Source organism: Athene cunicularia, assembly GCF_003259725.1.
Source record: "Athene cunicularia isolate RWA chromosome 6 unlocalized genomic scaffold, athCun1 chr6_part2, whole genome shotgun sequence".
In the NCBI taxonomy this organism is placed as follows: Eukaryota; Metazoa; Chordata; class Aves; order Strigiformes; family Strigidae; genus Athene; species Athene cunicularia.
In genome coordinates, this window is record NW_020799106.1 from 2,904,774 (window position 1) to 2,922,655 (window position 17,882).

A 17,882-nucleotide genomic window follows, 5' to 3' on the forward strand; every position below is an offset into this window, starting at 1 on the left:
CACAGATGATCTATGACTACTGGTACAAGAACCGAGGAAGTTGAGAACCCCAGCAGCAGGCAACACTCATATTGCACAAGGAGATGGGAAAAGACTAAACAGAGAGACAAGGGTAAGGCTAGAAAACAACTGCACCACATCTAGCAGGTTTACCTCGATGTTCTGCAAATGCTTTCTGTAGCGATTGCCCTCGGGGGTGCTGCGGCTTTCCAAAGGTTAATCAAGCATACACCAAGAGCTATGGGGTTTTTTGCTTAATTTCTTGGATGTGCAAAGTTCAGGATTTCAAGAGGCGTAACAATATTAAGTTCTTGAGACCAATGCTGTGAAGACTGGGGTACTGTAGAGCAACTACTTTTGCTGATGGTGAACAAGTTTAAAGTTCATTATAATGGATGTGAATTTATACTGATCTGGAGTAGCAAAATATTCTTTTTACAAAGATCACTTTCTAAAAATTCTTCATGCTACATAAGCTCTCTTCCACTGAACAGCAGTATTTTTCAGTCCACCAACTTAAGTTCAGTTTAGCTTAACCATTAGACCTAGGCAAGAGGCCTGACTCTCAGCTTTCTCATTTCTTGAGCTAAGTATGCAACTAAAAATAAATTACAATGTGCCCAGATTAGAAGGATAGATGTCTACATTTTCTCCCTATTGAACATAAACATTCACTGGTCCACATCTTTTATGACAGAATGTATAATACAATGGAAACAAAAAAAAAAAAAAGAAAAAAGGAACAAGTCGGGCATTGGGGTTAGTGCAGAAAAACAAAGCAACTCCAGAGAAGCAGCCCTCAAACAAATCATTTTAGAGAGCATACACAGGATTGAGAAAAGCCTGAGGTCAAAACACAAATTCAGTACCCTTTCTCTTCATGCCAAGGTATGCTACCTTCTTTGAAAAGCAATTGCACTGAGGTAGCCAAAGTGTCAGTGAATATTAGGACCAATGTAATACCTTTTTCCACAATTCAAAGTCTCAGACCTCATTTATTTGTTCTGCCTTTAGAAAGTAGACTGTTAAAGAAAAATAATTATTTTTGTTACTGATTTAGCGTGTTAGGACTTGCTTCCAATATCGTGTACTTCTGAAGTCAGCAGAAAATGGAAGTAAAACTCACATGAGATTTAAGTATTCCACAGTGATTATACTTAAATTGAATACATGTAAAAATTTCTTCAGTTTGATTTGCTTTACATCCTGATTTTAAGCCTATATGCACAATTTCTTTGATCTTTTGCATTCTTGCTCAAAAAAGACTGTAAGAGCAGAGCATATAGATCATTTAATACAAAATATTACAACTCCTTAAAAACTTCAAACAAGGAAACTACTAAAGGATAGATATCACTACCTTGAGGAGAAAAATGTAATTATTGAAAGCATGTTAACAAAATTTGGCAGCAAAAGATCAGTATATAAATAACTTTCTGGCATGCCTAGTTTTGATGTCAGCATTCACATAATACTTCCCCAGGTTACTGACAATGCATCTGCATTTAATATTTGAAATGAGAAGAAATTGTACTATTTTGCATCTGAAAGTGATTCATGTGTCTATAGTGTCAAAGTGTATTGCAAGTCTTATGCTACACTAAGAGACAAGCACTGTTTTCTGTTTCATTCTTTTGAACCAGCAGCTTTAGATGCATGAAATTCCACAGACATTTTCACACTCATCTTTTAGTGAGATGCTAAAAATTAAAGATTTGGAATTTTCCATTAAAAAAAAAAGAGATATCAAGGAGAAAAAAGGCTGAAAAAAGACCACAGAAAGAAGTTCAACAAGCAGAAGGTAAGCATTAGAAAAACAAGATAACCATTGAGGAATCTGTCCAAAAAACTCCAAGGAATTTAAGAGTTTAAGAGTAGTTAGACAGAAACTAACAAAATATCATTTGAAGTACTTAAAGAATGGAAAAAAAGGAGGCAGCTTTTAAAAACAAACACTAAACAGACTGTGTAAATCCATCAACTGGAGGGCAGCTAAAGGATAACTGCTGAAGTCAAATACATCTTAAGGCTCACAGCAGAAAGAGACTTCCAGGGTCTTTTTCAATGCTGTTTTCAGCATTCGACAACACCCCAGATAGAGAAGAAGTAAAGAAACAGGATTTCAATACACGGCTCCAAAAAGGCAGTGTTAAATAAGAACTGAACTGTTTCAATACATCCTGTTAAATGGGTGAAAACAAAGCACAAGACCTTCTGAATATTGTGTACAGAATGCCTCAATAAATCAACCAGTTTCTTACGAAAAACTTCATGAGTATACAACTCATTTTCAGTACACTAAAACTGTGTTCAAGTCTGCAAATACTGCTTTTAATTCAGAAAACTTTTGTGCTGAAAATGCTTCCAACAGCCGTTATATAAGCACTGCTAGCACAGTATGGAGACTCAATACTTACCCGTTTGGAATTAGCACTACAATGTTTCCAAAATCATTTCAACGCTTCTATCATAGTATAACATAGTTCCATCAAAAAAACACTCTGGGCAAGAGATAGCTTATTTCAAATGGTAACCTCTAAGGGATTCACACTTCAGAAGTCTTCAAAATACTACTTTAGAAACAATTCTTGTATTTCGGAATAGCTGTTTTATTTTCACATGTTTTACTTTCACATTATGATAAACTTATCTGCACTTGTATTTTTATTATAGCTTGTAAAAAAATTTTAAAAGCCCAGTCTCTCATAGAACAAGAGCCATGGCTTTGGCATTAACTTCCTGAAGAGAACGTACAGCTAAAGAAAGATGGGTAGAAGACAATACCCAGAACCCTTCACTCTAGAGAAGGAAATGTGTTAGAAATACACACAAGTCACAATTCATGTAATAACTCATTTGAGAAATCAAACCGGCATTTTAAAGCTTACTTAAAGTTATTTTGAGAAGTGAATTATTAAAAAATAAGGTAATTAACACTAAATTACTTGTAAATACCTAAATTACTGGAAGAAAATAGTGATTTAACTAAACAATGGCATTTTAGCAAGCTTATTTTCTTTAAGGAGAGCATATTTCACTGTGAGTACCTATGCCTCTCGAACCAGACAGCATTCTGCCCAGTCTCAAAGCCAAATTCAGAATTGCCTTTTCCCAAATTTCAATCATGAAGGGGAAAAAAAATAAGAAAAAAATAAATCATGAGATTTTTTAAATCTATTGCCTAGGAAGAAGAGAAAATTTAACTATTTCACACTCTGGCTAAAATTCTGGCCACATGTCAATTAATGACAAAACGGATTCATACAATGAGAACCAGATTTCATCCCAAGAGCAATTAAATTTTCAGCAAAGCAGCTAAAACCCATCTGTCTCTTCAAGACAGATTTCAATTATTATTCCATAATCTGTTATCCTTATAATTACATTAATATCTACACTATATATATACCCAAAATACTGGCTTTATTTATTTCAGTAAAAATTAACATAGCACAAACATTCATATTGTTACTAGAGCCTCCAGTAACAAGGGGTCAGAGGACTCAATCTCTTAAAACAGAGTCTTGATATGACCTGATAATACAGAGAATGCTCATAAAAGTTTCCTATTTGCCCAAATTAAATTGCTTTAAAAGAATTTTCTTAGAATGTTAACCAACTGATTTGTTGCCTTCAAAACTGGAAATGAAACAAAAGTAGGGATAGTGGAATCAGTTATCTTCTGTTATACAATTAAGAATAAAACCCATTTTTATCCTGATGTCATCTCAAAAACCCCATGCATGTCCTACTTAGCTGTAAGCTCCCATGGCACCATCTTATGAGAGATGGATGCTGGATTGCACATTTGTTTCCATAGCTGTTGGCTCAGTTAGTGAGGAACAGAAGGACTGTCCTGAAGGAGGCCAAATTTATATTTTTTTTTTCCCACTATATGCTTAAAACTAAACTCTACCAAGAGTAGCAAAGATAATCTGTTTTTCTTCTCCCAAAAAAAGGAACAGTAAGACTGAGTAGCCAGCAATCACCTTCCATTATCTTCCAATTCTGGTCGCTATTTCAGAAGCCTAGTTAAAATCCCCTCTGCAAAAATTGCTTTTTCAAAGATAGTCAAAACACTTCTAATCTAAGATTACCCATTAAGAGCTATGCTGCCATCTATAGAAAAGCTCAGGAAAAACGTTTAATATTTGCTGAGGGCGATACAGCTTAAAAGATCAACAGTACAACAGCAGGATGGAAATTAAAAAAAAAGATGAATTTCACTAAACACTACCAATTACTCACCATCTAATTATGTGAATTGTTATTTGGCTACATTGCTTCTACTCACCCCAGCCTGATGCCACAGAAACTCCAGACCCGATTATCTGCTTTGGAGATTTCCCTGGAAAGTTTAATTCCAAGGGGCTGTCATGCTGGCATCGGCTCAAGCACTCAAAATTCTTAAATCTGACTCTTTATCAACTGGATTTTGACACACAGATATTAACTGCTTTTACCCTCACCACACTGGAGGACAGAAACCGCATAATTTGATCACCTATCTCCCAGCAATCAAAACATCTGATCTGCTGACTAATCACAATGATTATTCTCAACGCCTTCAGTTCTATTTTTCTTAAACTTGTCTTTATACTCATTGCCTGCAGAGAAAAGGAGTAACACGGAACAAAAGCTTACATTAACCTACCCAAGAACATAATTCTTCAGAAATAATGAAAAACTGTATCAGTAATTCTTCTGCACCTTCGGATTAAAAACAATTGGTGTTTAATCTTTAGGCTAAAGAAATCAAATATATCATGTTTTCTACAAAAACCAACGAGCACAGGGAGAAAAACACACCACTAAAAGGCAATTCAACAAACATTTGAGAGCTACAATTTCCCCTCAAAACCAAAGCTGACTGAAAATGCATTTCTGCCTTGTAAAAATAAGATGTATTATTGATGTTTCTCTCATTTAAGAGCAAAATCCACAGTACAGTAAGCACTGTAATTCAGAACACTAACAGGATAAAAATCAAAATGGTGGAAAAAACATACAATTTTCTAAATTCAACAGTAAGTATTACTTACAATCTCCTCTTTCTCCACATCCTCAAAACCTAGGAAGTACATTCTGCCATTTTCAAGCCCTCTCTTAAAGCTATTTACTTTCAATAAAGGAATAAACCAAAATAGTGAAGAAAAATATCAAAAGCTTCTAATGTACCTCTGCTCCACAAGGCTTACAACAGCTTCTGTCGGTCAGAATACTGCTGGACTATCAATTCATACACGTGCACAAATTCATGCATGGAAGTCACACTTAGAGAAAACCTAGATACACAGCCCAAAAGCATGAAGAAGTAGTTTTTTTCATTTGTTTAATTATACTATATATATCAAAAATATCTGTATGTAAAATTGATCAGGGACAAAGTTCTATAACTGTTTTTTTCCTGGCATGTGGCTGGGGAAAAAAGTGTTTTTGCAGTGGCCTCTGTTAAACTTTTTTGTCCCCTGTAAACAGCAATAAAGCTACAAAGTTAATACCAGAAAAGTCTCAAACTGCTTTTCCAAGCTGGCCACAATTACCATGAAAAGTTAATAACCGTTTCTAAACTTTTAAGCACTACATCCTAACATCATAGTTTTAAGACAGAAAGCAAACACCTCCACAAGTAGCTGAAAAATACATGAGCAATTTGTGTGGAGTTACATATAAAAGTTTAATTACACAGCTATACCTAATTTTCAGGAGAAATCTCTGCGGTTCTTCTCTTGGTTCAGCGTGCAACCCTACTAAAATTACAAATCAAAGTCTGAGCAGGTGCCACAAACCCTGTCCAAATCCAAAACTGGTATCTACCTTACTAAATTGGCAGTGGTGACAACATCCAATACACCTGAAACAGGTGAAGCATGACACATCAACTAGACCACATTCTTTTTGTTGGAAGTTCTGATTGCTACCATCATATTAATTAAATCTCAGTTGCTTAATTCAAAAGTTTGTTTGGATAAAAGAATATGAGCAGTGAAAAGCAATGAAGAACGGACAATCCCAAGGTCGGCTCCCTGACCTCAGGGGAGGGTCACCACACTGCAACAACTCTCCATCCACTCTTCAGACTGAACAATGTTTCTTGCACATGTTACAAGTTTAGCAACAAGAAAAAGGTAGTTATGCATCTTGTGTATCAGATTTGAGACATACAAAGGTCCTGCTACAGTGAGCTACAGTCAGGCATCTACCTTAAAGATTCTATGCTTGAACAAACTGAGAAATCAAAATAAACTTCAGTTCAAAAGGATCTAATAAAAGTACACTAAAGAAACAAAATGATGGAAGGTGTCAGGTAGGCGACAGCTATTTTCAATCCCAGGTTTAGAGACTGGTAGGAGATAGTTAACCTATCATTTGCAGAAATTCATTCCTTTATTCTTTGTGAGCTCTACCATGAGACTGCATAAGGAAAGACCTGTTCTGTCCCAACTTGATAATAATTTAAAAAAAAAGTATGTAAGCAGTCTAATCAAGGTCATCTGTCCAGAAGCAGGAGTTTCTAAACATGAAGTTTCAAAAAGCTATGAACTACAGAGGAAAAAAACCCAATCATCAAGTAAAAAAAATATATTACTTTTTAAAATATACTTATTAAGCAATAAACGCTAAACACTAAAATTATGCACGTTATGCATACAAATACATACTATGCTGTTCATTTCTGAAGATTCATAACTTCCACATGGATGGACACTTCCAATAGGTTCCAATCCTTCTTCATCCCACATATATGTGCCATCAGAGCTGTCAGATGGGGAAAGCTCAAAAGAGGACCCAGCTCTGTAATTCATCTCCGGAGAAATCACGTTCTCAGCACTATGCTTTGTGCTTTCACTGTTGTCATCCACTGCTTAAAGAAAACAGGAACAGTTAAGATTCCAAAAGCAATCCAATATTCCAAATATAAATATTAAGATGTGTATTATCGGTGTGTTAACTTTTCTGAAAGTGTACTGTGACAGAAATACCTGAAAGCCTTCTATAGTATTGTTCACTCATCCTAGAAGGGAAAAAACCTCAAGCTTGTTTGGTAACTACAACTGAAGTGCCCTTCCAACCTTCATCTTTGCTAGACTTTTATACTGCACTAATTCACCCAGCATGAAGCTACTTTCTAGAATTCTGTGGGTTTTTTCATGTATTATTAGAAGGTGAGTCCAAAAGCATATCCTTTGGATCCAATCTTTCAACTGCATCTTCTCTCAAAAAAAGTGTGTAATATGAGAAGCCCATCAAAGACCTGAAAATGTGGCTTTTAAAAGCATCTTCTGTACCACCAAATAATTTTAAAAGAACTTGTGTCATGCATCAGGAGAAACAAGAAGCAAAAAGAACAATTCCTATTTATAATTTAACTGATTTAGACACCCCACACCTATTCCCACTGCTTAGAAGCTGTTCTCTGCCTACAGAGGTGGAAGGGGGTAGGAAAAAAATTTTTTGAATATGTCTAGTGTAGAGAAATGCATGGAAAAGCATGAGGAAACCTACAACCATACTGCAAGCATGGTTAAATGAGCTACCGCTTATTCTTATCCCAAAGAAAAAGAGCTCTCCAAAGTCACGCTTAGGAAAGATAGCTATCATGCAACAAAATCACTGTAAGAAAACAAGTGGTCCAGCATAGAGCCAAGTTCCATTCTGAAACAATTCACAAGCAATGGGCAATTATATAAACCAACTCAATTACAGTTACAGAATCTTGATTTAGTAGCTAAAATTTTAAACAGAAAGTATTTACCAGACACATTTATATCAAGCCAGTCGTCAGTATTACAGCAAGATCCTTCGCTTCCCTTGAGAGAACTGAACGGCTCAATGGATGTTATAGCCCCATGCTCTAATTCTTGAAGGCAGCTCTCCTTTTGCTGTATTTGTATAGTTCTGTTTGGGTCTTCTATATCTATGAAATCATCACTGAAGTCTTCACTCAAATCATTTTTTTCAGAGGATGACAAAGAAGATATAGATATTTCATCTCCATCATCACTCATACACATCACTTTTGACCCGTGTTTTCCCACACTTTCATGTAGGCTCTCATCAGATTCTGTTCTTTGAGCATTGCTCTCTAGAATACTGTTTTTCTCAATTGCTCTATTAATATTGGTTGAAATTTCAGAGTTCTCCACAATGCACGTGTCAGAAGTTGTACTTTTGCTGCCATCTACAATGATATTTCCAGCAAATCGCTGCCTGGCAGGCTTCAGCAGAGACGGGCGACTTAATCTGTATCCAAAAGAAGGGGCTGACCCAGATCCATTTGACAGCGGGGGCTTCTTTGAACAAGGAGCTGACATACCAGAGTAGGGCCTGGTAAATCCATACTTCATAGGTTCATTTCCATTGGGTACATCCAACTGACGAGCATTTCTTGACAACAAAGTCGACCTCTGAGATGTCCTGGCAGCTAGGTTTTGACTATGGTAAGGCCTTGTAAGATCCACAGCTTTATTAAAGGAATGTGACCTGGTTAAAGATGCAGTAGGAAGGAAAGAATTCTGAATGGAATGTGAAAAACTTTGTGATCTTACCATTTTTTCACAGGAAAAATCCTTGCTATTGTCTGTAGATTGTGCCAGGCTTTCTCCTGAACTTGTCCTTGTGGCACTGGAATTAGCTCTAGGTCTCTGCAAACCTACCACTGGCCTATTTCCATAAAATCCATTTAAATGTGATTTTGGAGCACTGAGTCCAGAGTATGAGGTCCTTCCTGACAGGGTACCTTTGGCAAATTTTGCTGAACTAGAAAGTCCAGGCAAAGACTTTGGGTTTAATTCCTCAGTAGAAGATACAAACATACTGGTTTGCTTTGCTGCTTTTGATGCAACTGAAGCAGCACTGTTCAAACCCACCCTGAGCACATCATTACCCAATGCTCCTTGAGAATACTTCTCCGAATCAATTAATTTTTCATTGGAGTTATGTTTAGAGTTGGTCTCTTTCCCATTTTGATCGTGAAGTTGATACTGATTTGATTTTTTCCAGTTGAAAGAAAAGGAAGACATGCGAACAGTGCCATTGTGCTTGCCGAAGTTTTTGCCGCCGTTATTCCCTGCTAAACTAACAGCTGTCCCATTTGGCATAGGTTGCAAAACACTTCCTAAAGTTTTCGTTCCATATTTCGGTAGCCTGGAAACCAAGGATGTCCTGATTTGATTTTTTTCTTCCATGAGCTATTGGGTACATTGGTCCTTAAATGGTGCTTGAATCTAAGGTAAAGAAAAAACAATTAGACCTGGATCAACCACACCTTAAACAACAAATTTATATATATTTGAATCTATATGTTTGCTACATTCCTGTGCCTAAACACAACGTGGTGATACCAAGTAACCCGTGCAAGTTTTGTGAACTCCACAGAGCACCCGTTACCAGCAGTTGTTTGGCAGTAATATGTCACTCATGTCATATCTCCCTCGACCATTTTTGTTCTCTAGATAAACTGTCTTTTTTTAACCTCCTTTCAAAATCTATAAAATAAGCTCAAAAAGGTGTTGTTTGGTTTTTTTCCCATTTACCTATTTTAAGCAGCAAACTCAATTTTTCAACCGTGTTACAATTATTACATTACATACTTAAAACCTTATATTTAAGAAATCCCACAAATAGAACATAGCACACACCTGCGGTCAGCAATGTGAAATCTGACTAAAAACTAACTTTTCAAAAAAATATTTTTGCAGTTTCCCCAACGTCTGCTATGACATACAAAATAATCACTCATCATCCACCTTCATCATTGCATTTTTTCCAGATCTTATTGATATCCTCACTTACAGTCATGTCATTTTGGTCTATTTTATAGCACATTTATTTTATAAAGGTGTATCTGCATTAGAGCTGTATCTTTGCTTCAAAAGTTTTGGCCTTGAGAATTCCAATCTCCTTGTTTTTATATACTGCCTTCTGTTTCTTCCACACTCATCTACATATCCATCCTCCTATATGGACAACTAACTATATCTGTATCACCCTTTCGTACACACTTTGTTGATTTGCCTGGCTATACGATACGAACAATTTGTCTAAGTGCTGTTATTAAAGACTTGCCATGCAGACAGTAAGCCTTGAGAAGTCTCTGATTTTCAGTGCTGCACCTTAAGACAAGTTTTACTCTTGTGTTAAAGTCTGTAGTAGGTTTCTCTTTTTTTTCCAAGACAGTTGTAAAAGGGTATCTTGCTTTTGCTAGCCTGGATTTTATGTTCTCATCAGTTCCACCCAATGGTCTTACCATGGTGTAAAGACAGAATTGCAGTCGTTCATATGCTATTCCCTGAAACTATTACCTGCCTTTTTCTTTTCACAGACCTACACACAGCTGGCAGGACTGAAAAACCCATGAAAAATTTTAAACCATGGCAATCATGAGAATCAACACACAGCCAGTAACATTATACCTACCCAAGGTACAGAAATTATTTTGTGTAGCCACAGCAAGCATTAAAGTGAGTCACTCCCCAAGATACAAGACCTCACTAAGAAACACTTAAGATAAAAATCAACATAGCATTGAATACATGCAAACCAAAATACCCTTAGGATTTTGTAAATGAATAGGACGCCCCAGAGCTGTACTTCTGGAAGTAGATCAACATTAAGAAGATACAAAGAGAAATATACTCAGAGACATGGGTTTTTAGGGGCTCTCAACATAGTGAAAGTCTCAGAATCCACATCCTACAACGGGTAAGGTACATTGCCATTTAGACACAAATCCAGAGTTTTCAAACACTAAGTGAATTCCTGCACACCAGAGGCATAACCCTCACCTAGGCATGTGAAGAAGCACACAAGTATTTCCCTCCGGCAACAGCAAAACATTTAACTCATTATGTATATAATACGTGCCTGTATGTGGATTCAGGTGTCTAACGTTAGACTTCTCAAAAACACTGAGCAACATCATGAAGAAAAACATCCACAGCATCTCATTCATGTATCTGTACACATAAACAGGGAACTTGCCTACAGTGTACCTGTACACCTTGCAAATGAAAAGATCGTTATGCTTTAATATCAAATGTTAACATCAAAGATATTTACTTTAGGTCACATATATAAAGGCAATAAAGTACAATTTTTCTGAAAAACTAATTCCACGCATAAAAACTGGCCTTTAACATCGTGATGAATTCATTCACAGCAAGCATCATACTGCAGATCCATCCAAAGATATCCCAACTCTAACAAAAAAGGTTTAAGTCTCAAAGAAATCTCCCAAATTATAAGTTAAATTAGAAACCTGCTAATTTAACTTCCATGCTTTATGGATAATTCCCTTTTCACATCTGTCCTCCATCTCTTAGGTGACGGCAAAATTTAAATGAAGCCATTTAATTAGATTACTTTAATCCTCCATCAAGTGCCGCAAATTAAACTTGAAAGGAAGACCTTTCAGTTCTCTAGGAAGGGTGCTTGCTCATTTGTCCTTAGTTAGGGAAAGACAAAACATGGTCTTCAAGAAAATTGTACTGACTGCTTAAAACACTTCAGATAATTAAAAGACAAGCAATACCTGCCTGTGTTTTATTAGCCACATAACTGTAACTACAGTGTCACCTTTTCAGCTCTAGGTTCCATTTGTTTAGTTGAAAAACAAAGCCATCAAAAAAACACCCAAAACTTAACAGTATCATGTCTGGCAGATGTTACTTTCCCAGACAATCTTGTTAGTTTTCTTAAACATCCTTAAATTTTGACATATATTTACTACTAGAAATTACATTAGCCTAACAATTAAATTCCCTTATCAAGAAGAACAGTACCTGCAAGCTATAGTATGATTTCTGCATCCCACAAAACTCAGGTTCAATACAATTTAAGTCGTATTCTGCTGCATTATAAAGAAAGTCAATGTATTTTTAGACTTTGGCAATTTATGGATTTTTTTTTTTTTTTAACACAGACATTTGGGCAAACAAGTCTTATATGCTTTGCCTTGGGAAATACATTATCTCCTGCACAAGAGCCTAATTGTGAATTAAGCTCATTATAAAGAGCCTAGTCATACATAATGATCCAGGGAAAAAGAATTAAAACATACAGACCCTCTCTGAAGTATAATCGGAATTAACCAAAAAGCTGCTACATCCTTACTTTCAAGGATATTCAAGATCCTGGTGATAAGCAAACGGGTATTCATTCTCACTCTCCTTTGTGCTTTCTGTATAGGATTATCTACACCTCAACAAGATTCCCCAGTGTTAGTTTCAACTAGCAAACACAAGATCCAATTTTACTTCATTCAGTCTGTTTCAACAGCACCAAGAAGGCAGTTTCCTACATATTAGATTCTCAGAAAAGTTCAGTTTTGCATCTGAGACTCTGCATTACATCTTGTCGAATTATTATTACAGCGGAAGACAGTTTAAGCCTCATACCTATCAGCATCTGGGCACCTTAAAATACTGCAATCCCTATGATCCATGCCATCATAGAGCTAAGAGTATTTTCAAGTTCCAAACAGATTACTATGAGGGGACCAGGTTCCCCTCCCACTGTCATAGCAGCGTGGAATAAACAGCTGCTGGATGAAACATGTCTGACAGACCAGCGACAGACAAGAGCAATTCTGCAGAACTACTGCTACGCCAAGTTTCATTCTTCTCAATTTGAAGACCACCTCGACAGAAATACTGAGTAGCTAACTTAAGATGCTTTTCTTAGAGCAACTTCGTTCCCAGCGCGAAGAACTTTTTTCTTGAGGCAGAAACACACATAAGTTTGTGTAATGGGATTGTGCTGGAAAACCAAGACATCCAGAAGCAGCAGGAGGTGTTGACTAACAAAAATGGTACTTCCCTGTGGGCCTGTGACAAGCCAGCAGCTATAGTGGTACACAAGCTTCCTTACCTACCCAGAAACATTATGTCCATCAGTGTCCATATATCAACAAACACCAATTATTAATCTGCCAATTTTTTTTTGGTAATTAGTGTGAGCAGACTGACAGAACTGCTATGAAGCTCTGAATAAATGACTTAATCATATTTCTGCCATCATGTGCTGGATGTTACTGAAGCCAATGAAGTTTAATGATGATGTTTGCCAAGCCAGACCTTATACTCCTATTATTTGCCTTCTTCAGAATCTGTTTATGCCACTTGTTTATCTCAGTGACAGGTGATCTGAAGCAGCAGTTTACCAATATTCACGTATATTTGTCTTGGCAACTCCACGGTGCTAGAATTTCTAGAGACCTTCATTCTTTTTCCCGGATAACAGAAGCACATTTCTAATATACAAACAGCTTGGATAAGAAGGTGAGCAGATTTCTTCAATAGTAACCTAAATTATCTCCTCTAGCAAAAAGCTTACTTGGCTGCAGCATTACATTAGGGCAGAGAAAAGAACTGTTAACCGCTGCCCAAGCAATGGAGAAAATGAGTGAAGCCCACCCCAGGGAACTGAAGAGCAAACAGCAGGCAACGAGCAGATGGTTTGAGGCAAGCACAATTACTACCTTAAGCAACAATTATACCCTGTTTTCTGCACCCCACTTCTAACAGGAGAGCCCCGCTGAAATCTGAGACACAAGACCAGCTCTTCAAGGTGCTACGGACACGCCTCAAGGTAGCTGCCCCTAACTTCCCACTGGTTTTCATGATAACCCTCCACACAAAGAAAACTTGCCAACTTGAAACAAGATTGTAGTTTACTTCTAATTATCTGCTGAATCTAGATACACCACATGGCCTTGGTGAAGTGCATGTCTATTTCAACTCTGTCCACAGCTTATAAAAACAACCTCTGTACATCTCTGTTTTAACACTACAACTTCTGTTTGTTTATTTTTCTATTCAGGACACCCAGTACACAGATCTTTTCGCCAGTGATCTGTGGTGAAACTTGAGCATAACTTAAGAACCATTTTTCTTAAGAATGTAATTAAAAATGCATTAGGGCAGTTATGTGAAAATATCTTATTTCCATCAGCGGCGGGAGGTATTGAATGACATAAGGGAAAAAAGTCATGAGGCCCCTGCAACAGATGCAGCAAAAGGCTTCTTCAGCAAGTACTTTAGAACACTCCATGATGGGTAGCACGGCTGCAAATCAATTTTCAGATTTAAGAGGACCATGGGAGCTTAACAGAATGAAAGAAACAGGCAGGAGATGTAGCTAACAAACACCTGCTCTGGGCAGGACAAGCCTGAGGAGTCAGCGGTGAATCCTAAGGATTCATGTTGTATAAACTGAACTGAATCATAACTTGAAATTCTGATGGCTGCAAGATGAAGCTTCTCAGTATTTATTTACAACTGTCGCATATTCTTTTGTGTTATTTACCCTGCACAGACTGGCTCCAGTTCAGTCAAAAAAAGCCACCTTCTCTCAACTCCAAGATCCAGTAAGGTTTATCAGCTCTGCAGTTAAATCCTCCAAGCCTTCCTTCCTTATCTTCAGTGTTTCCAAAACGTCTGTCCTTGAATCAGTTCCCAATGCTTTATGAAGGCATCCATGAATTTTACTGTCTCTCCCTTTCCTGTGTCCAAACTGCATAGTGATTAATACTAAGCATCCTTGACAGTCTGCCTTTTGAAGGTACCAGAGACATGAAGTATGGTAAGAAATTCCTCTTAGGAAGGAATGATTGTTCCATTTCTCTGAAATCAGTTTGTTCTTCTGTGTTCAAAGTTGTAAGATTCTGTTCCCAGATCTCAGAGAGCTTAGAGTTAAGTCCTCTTCTAGTCTTCCTCCCTCATGGTCAGGTGTGCTGATATTCTACCCACTTGAAAAGTCTGATCTAATCAAACACCAAGCAAATCAGCCAAGCTGCTGTTGTGATTAATTTTATTTACCGTTGGTCAGAACGCACTAGGTCAAGGAATATAAGCAGAGCATGATAACGAATAAAGGGAGAGCAGAAGGATATCACAAAGAGATCAGGGCTTCTGTATTTCTAACGCTGAAGAGTACATTTAGTCAATACAGCAAAAAGATATGACATTCCTTGCGAGCTTTAAAAGCATTCTTGTTAGTCATCAGAAAACGGTTTCTTAATGCTTTGTAAGGCTAGTGGACACAAGCCCTTACCAAAGAAAGAGAAACAGAGAAATGCAGTTCTATTTTGTAGCTACCAGAATGCTTCCAGAATCAAAACCTCTATTCACATCCCTCAGGGCCACACGTTGAATCCACTCTGCCATTAATGCTATTTACATTGAGTATCAGACACCTCAAGGAAGGGGAAAAACAGGGCTAAGTGCTATCTGCCCAGAAATGGGTGCTTTCTAAGTTTGCCCACTTGTGCTTTGCATAATAATAAAATAGAGACTACACATTTTAAACCCCGTATTTTTACCTCAAACCTTATCAAAAGGTTAAAATAAAACAGGATTTTATTTTAACAGACACAAAAGCAATGTCATTCTCTACTAGGAAAGATTTACCATTAACAACCTAACCTCTACCAGTAACAACCTAAGGAGTCAGCTTCCAGTTACTGCTACTTATTCAGTAATGCATGCTACCTGGAGCAGGATTTTCTTGCTGATAAGAACAGGCAGGCTGGAAGCTAAGTGAAACTTTGAATACAACTGATTATAAATGGAAATGCCCCTTTTTAGACTGCCACCTTGTCCATCCTACTCCTCTAGTTTGTTTACTCAACTGGTGCATCTTCTCCATACAAGAACACTGAGCCGTCTTGAGCTAAAATCCTCTTATGGTGATAGAAACAGATATTGCTCAATATATTTTTGTATTCATTATATGATGACTAATGACAGGAACAATACTACCCATCCAAACCGCTGCTGAAGAGTTTATCTACATAGGTACCTTAAGAATTCCCAATAGTTTAAATCTGCGACAAGACTGTGCTTACCACCAATACATAAGATCTTTTTTTCTCTTCCAGCCACACATGCTCGTTCTTTCAACTGCTGCCTGAGTAAGAATTCTAGTTATAGGTTAAGCTGAATGACAAGCAGAGATAACTGAAGGAGACTACATGTAATGCACAGACTCACAGGTACTGAGATATCTTCAGTAAGCATGAGGAGGTTCACAGGTGATAACTGAGCAAGACTAGACAAGATGAAGCAGAAGGAAGATAGAAGAAAATAATTCTGAGAATTTCTCTTTTACATGTTGCCAATGCCGTTTCAACATGTTTTTTTTTCCCAAAAAAATCACAATCCTGAGACAAGAACATGTCAAACCATTGCTACAGAGTTTTAAAAAGTCAGCCACTGACAGATTAAAAAAACAGACTAGAAAAAGGATTGACAAAGAAAATCTTTAAAACTTATCTCACGAAAGACATCAAGTGAACCCCAGGTAAGCTTGAAATATTATATAAATCATAATGTTTTTCTGGGTTTGGATCATGGCCATTCAACGTCCAGATTCAATTCTCCAGCTCGGCCATACAGTTCCAGCAGTCAATCTTATTTTAAATGTGAAGAATAAAAAGTCACATTCTCTCCTGTGATAGCCTTAAAGAAATGCACCAGGAACAGCATGAACACGGCAAGCATAGAATGGGACTTCCTCAACTTTCAACTACTTCCAATTCATAGGATTTCTTGAATTTGATGTAGTTTGTTCAGGAACCCTCCACAGATCTCTCCTCCAGTATTTTGTCCAACCTGTCCTTGAGCCCCCACACTTTTTCCACCCATGACTGCCTTAAGCAAGGAGTTCCAGAGACCTACTAATAACTGTTGTAAAGGTTAATTCATCACCTTGTACAGACTCCTGAGGAAAACTACTTGTAAGCTCCCTAAACTGCAAGAACCAGCCACTGATTTCTGCTCTCCTTGCTACCAAACATACCACTTGTCCCGATGTGATACACTAATACAGTCATCTCTGAATGTACCTACCAAGGTCAGTTTTCTACAGATATTTGTTATATCTCACATATTTGAAACCGGGGGAAAAAAAAAAAAAAAAAAAGATTCTCAAAGAAACTGAAATGTGTAACTTCAGTTACTAGTGACAGTTTATCCACAGGGGAAGTTTCTCCCACATTATTTATAGAGTTACACAGAGGCAGTCATCTATGCTGGTATTTTACTTGAATATAAAGGAAGCTGATAGATATCATTTGTTCTGTTTAATCAAAATCTCAAATTTAGTCACGGTAAAGTGTTATTTTTATAAACTACCATTTCAGAGACCTTTTAAGACTGAAAGACTACAGAGAGGAATTAGGATTTTTTTTTTTTTTTTTTTTTAAACTCTCTACTGATGGACAAGGCTATGCAGGTTGAAAGATTCTGGTCCTATCCTCAAGTCTCCTGCTACCAACAGCAGTAGCTTTGGCTTGCCAAGTTTCCATCTATGCAAGTTTGCCTTACTGTGATGGTTAGTTAAAAGCCACAGCTTCCCTCAAACCATCACAAATACTGATCAACATGTCTGTATAATAATTTCAGGATAGGAGAAAAAATGCACTTAAATAAAACCCATCTTGAATATGATTCACAAAAAGAACGTGTGTTGAAGTATCATGCAAATTCACATTGTAGTGAATCTCTATATCCATCCAGAAGAGATTCTTGAATCTCCAGCTCAAAGTACACATCATGTTACTGAGTCAGGAGAACCCAGGATATTTGGTTCTTCCTTGACACTTCCCGTAACTTGTGCTGTGTGTGTCACAAGCCATCTGAGCTAATTAGGCTAAAAGCATAGGAGTTCTTTTGCTTCAGGGAACAAATTCAGAAGTCGGTTGCAATTTAAGGGTTATTCCAGACCTATAACTTATTCAACCACCACATAAAAGCAAAATCTTATCAGTCATTTTCCTCTGGCTAAGAAGCCAAGCTTCCTTGCAGTGAGAATCTTGCCAACATTAACCACACTTCTGCTTCAATCAAAGCCATTAGAATGCACTCCGCAGAAAACTACCT

The 17,882-nt window shown here is 37.2% G+C and overlaps 1 protein-coding gene across 6 annotated transcripts in view; it reads right to left on the bottom strand.

Annotated features, from left to right (window-relative positions):
* CCSER2 (coiled-coil serine rich protein 2) overlaps positions 1–9,227 on the bottom strand; it is a 42,932-nt gene extending 33,705 nt beyond the window's left edge. For 3 of the 6 annotated variants that reach the window (XM_026851739.1, XM_026851743.1, XM_026851742.1), the window contains exons 1-2: positions 7,757–9,227; positions 6,663–6,862 (exon numbers count right to left, since the gene is read on the bottom strand). In XM_026851739.1, the coding sequence (XP_026707540.1) occupies positions 6,663–6,862; positions 7,757–9,188 (1,632 nt within the window). In that variant the 5' untranslated portion in view covers positions 9,189–9,227. Of the gene's footprint in view, positions 1–6,662; positions 6,866–7,756 lie in introns of all 6 variants that reach the window. The other 3 variants (XM_026851738.1, XM_026851741.1, XM_026851740.1) reach the window with 1 other exon arrangement.
* Positions 9,228–17,882: the final 8,655 nt, after the last annotated feature.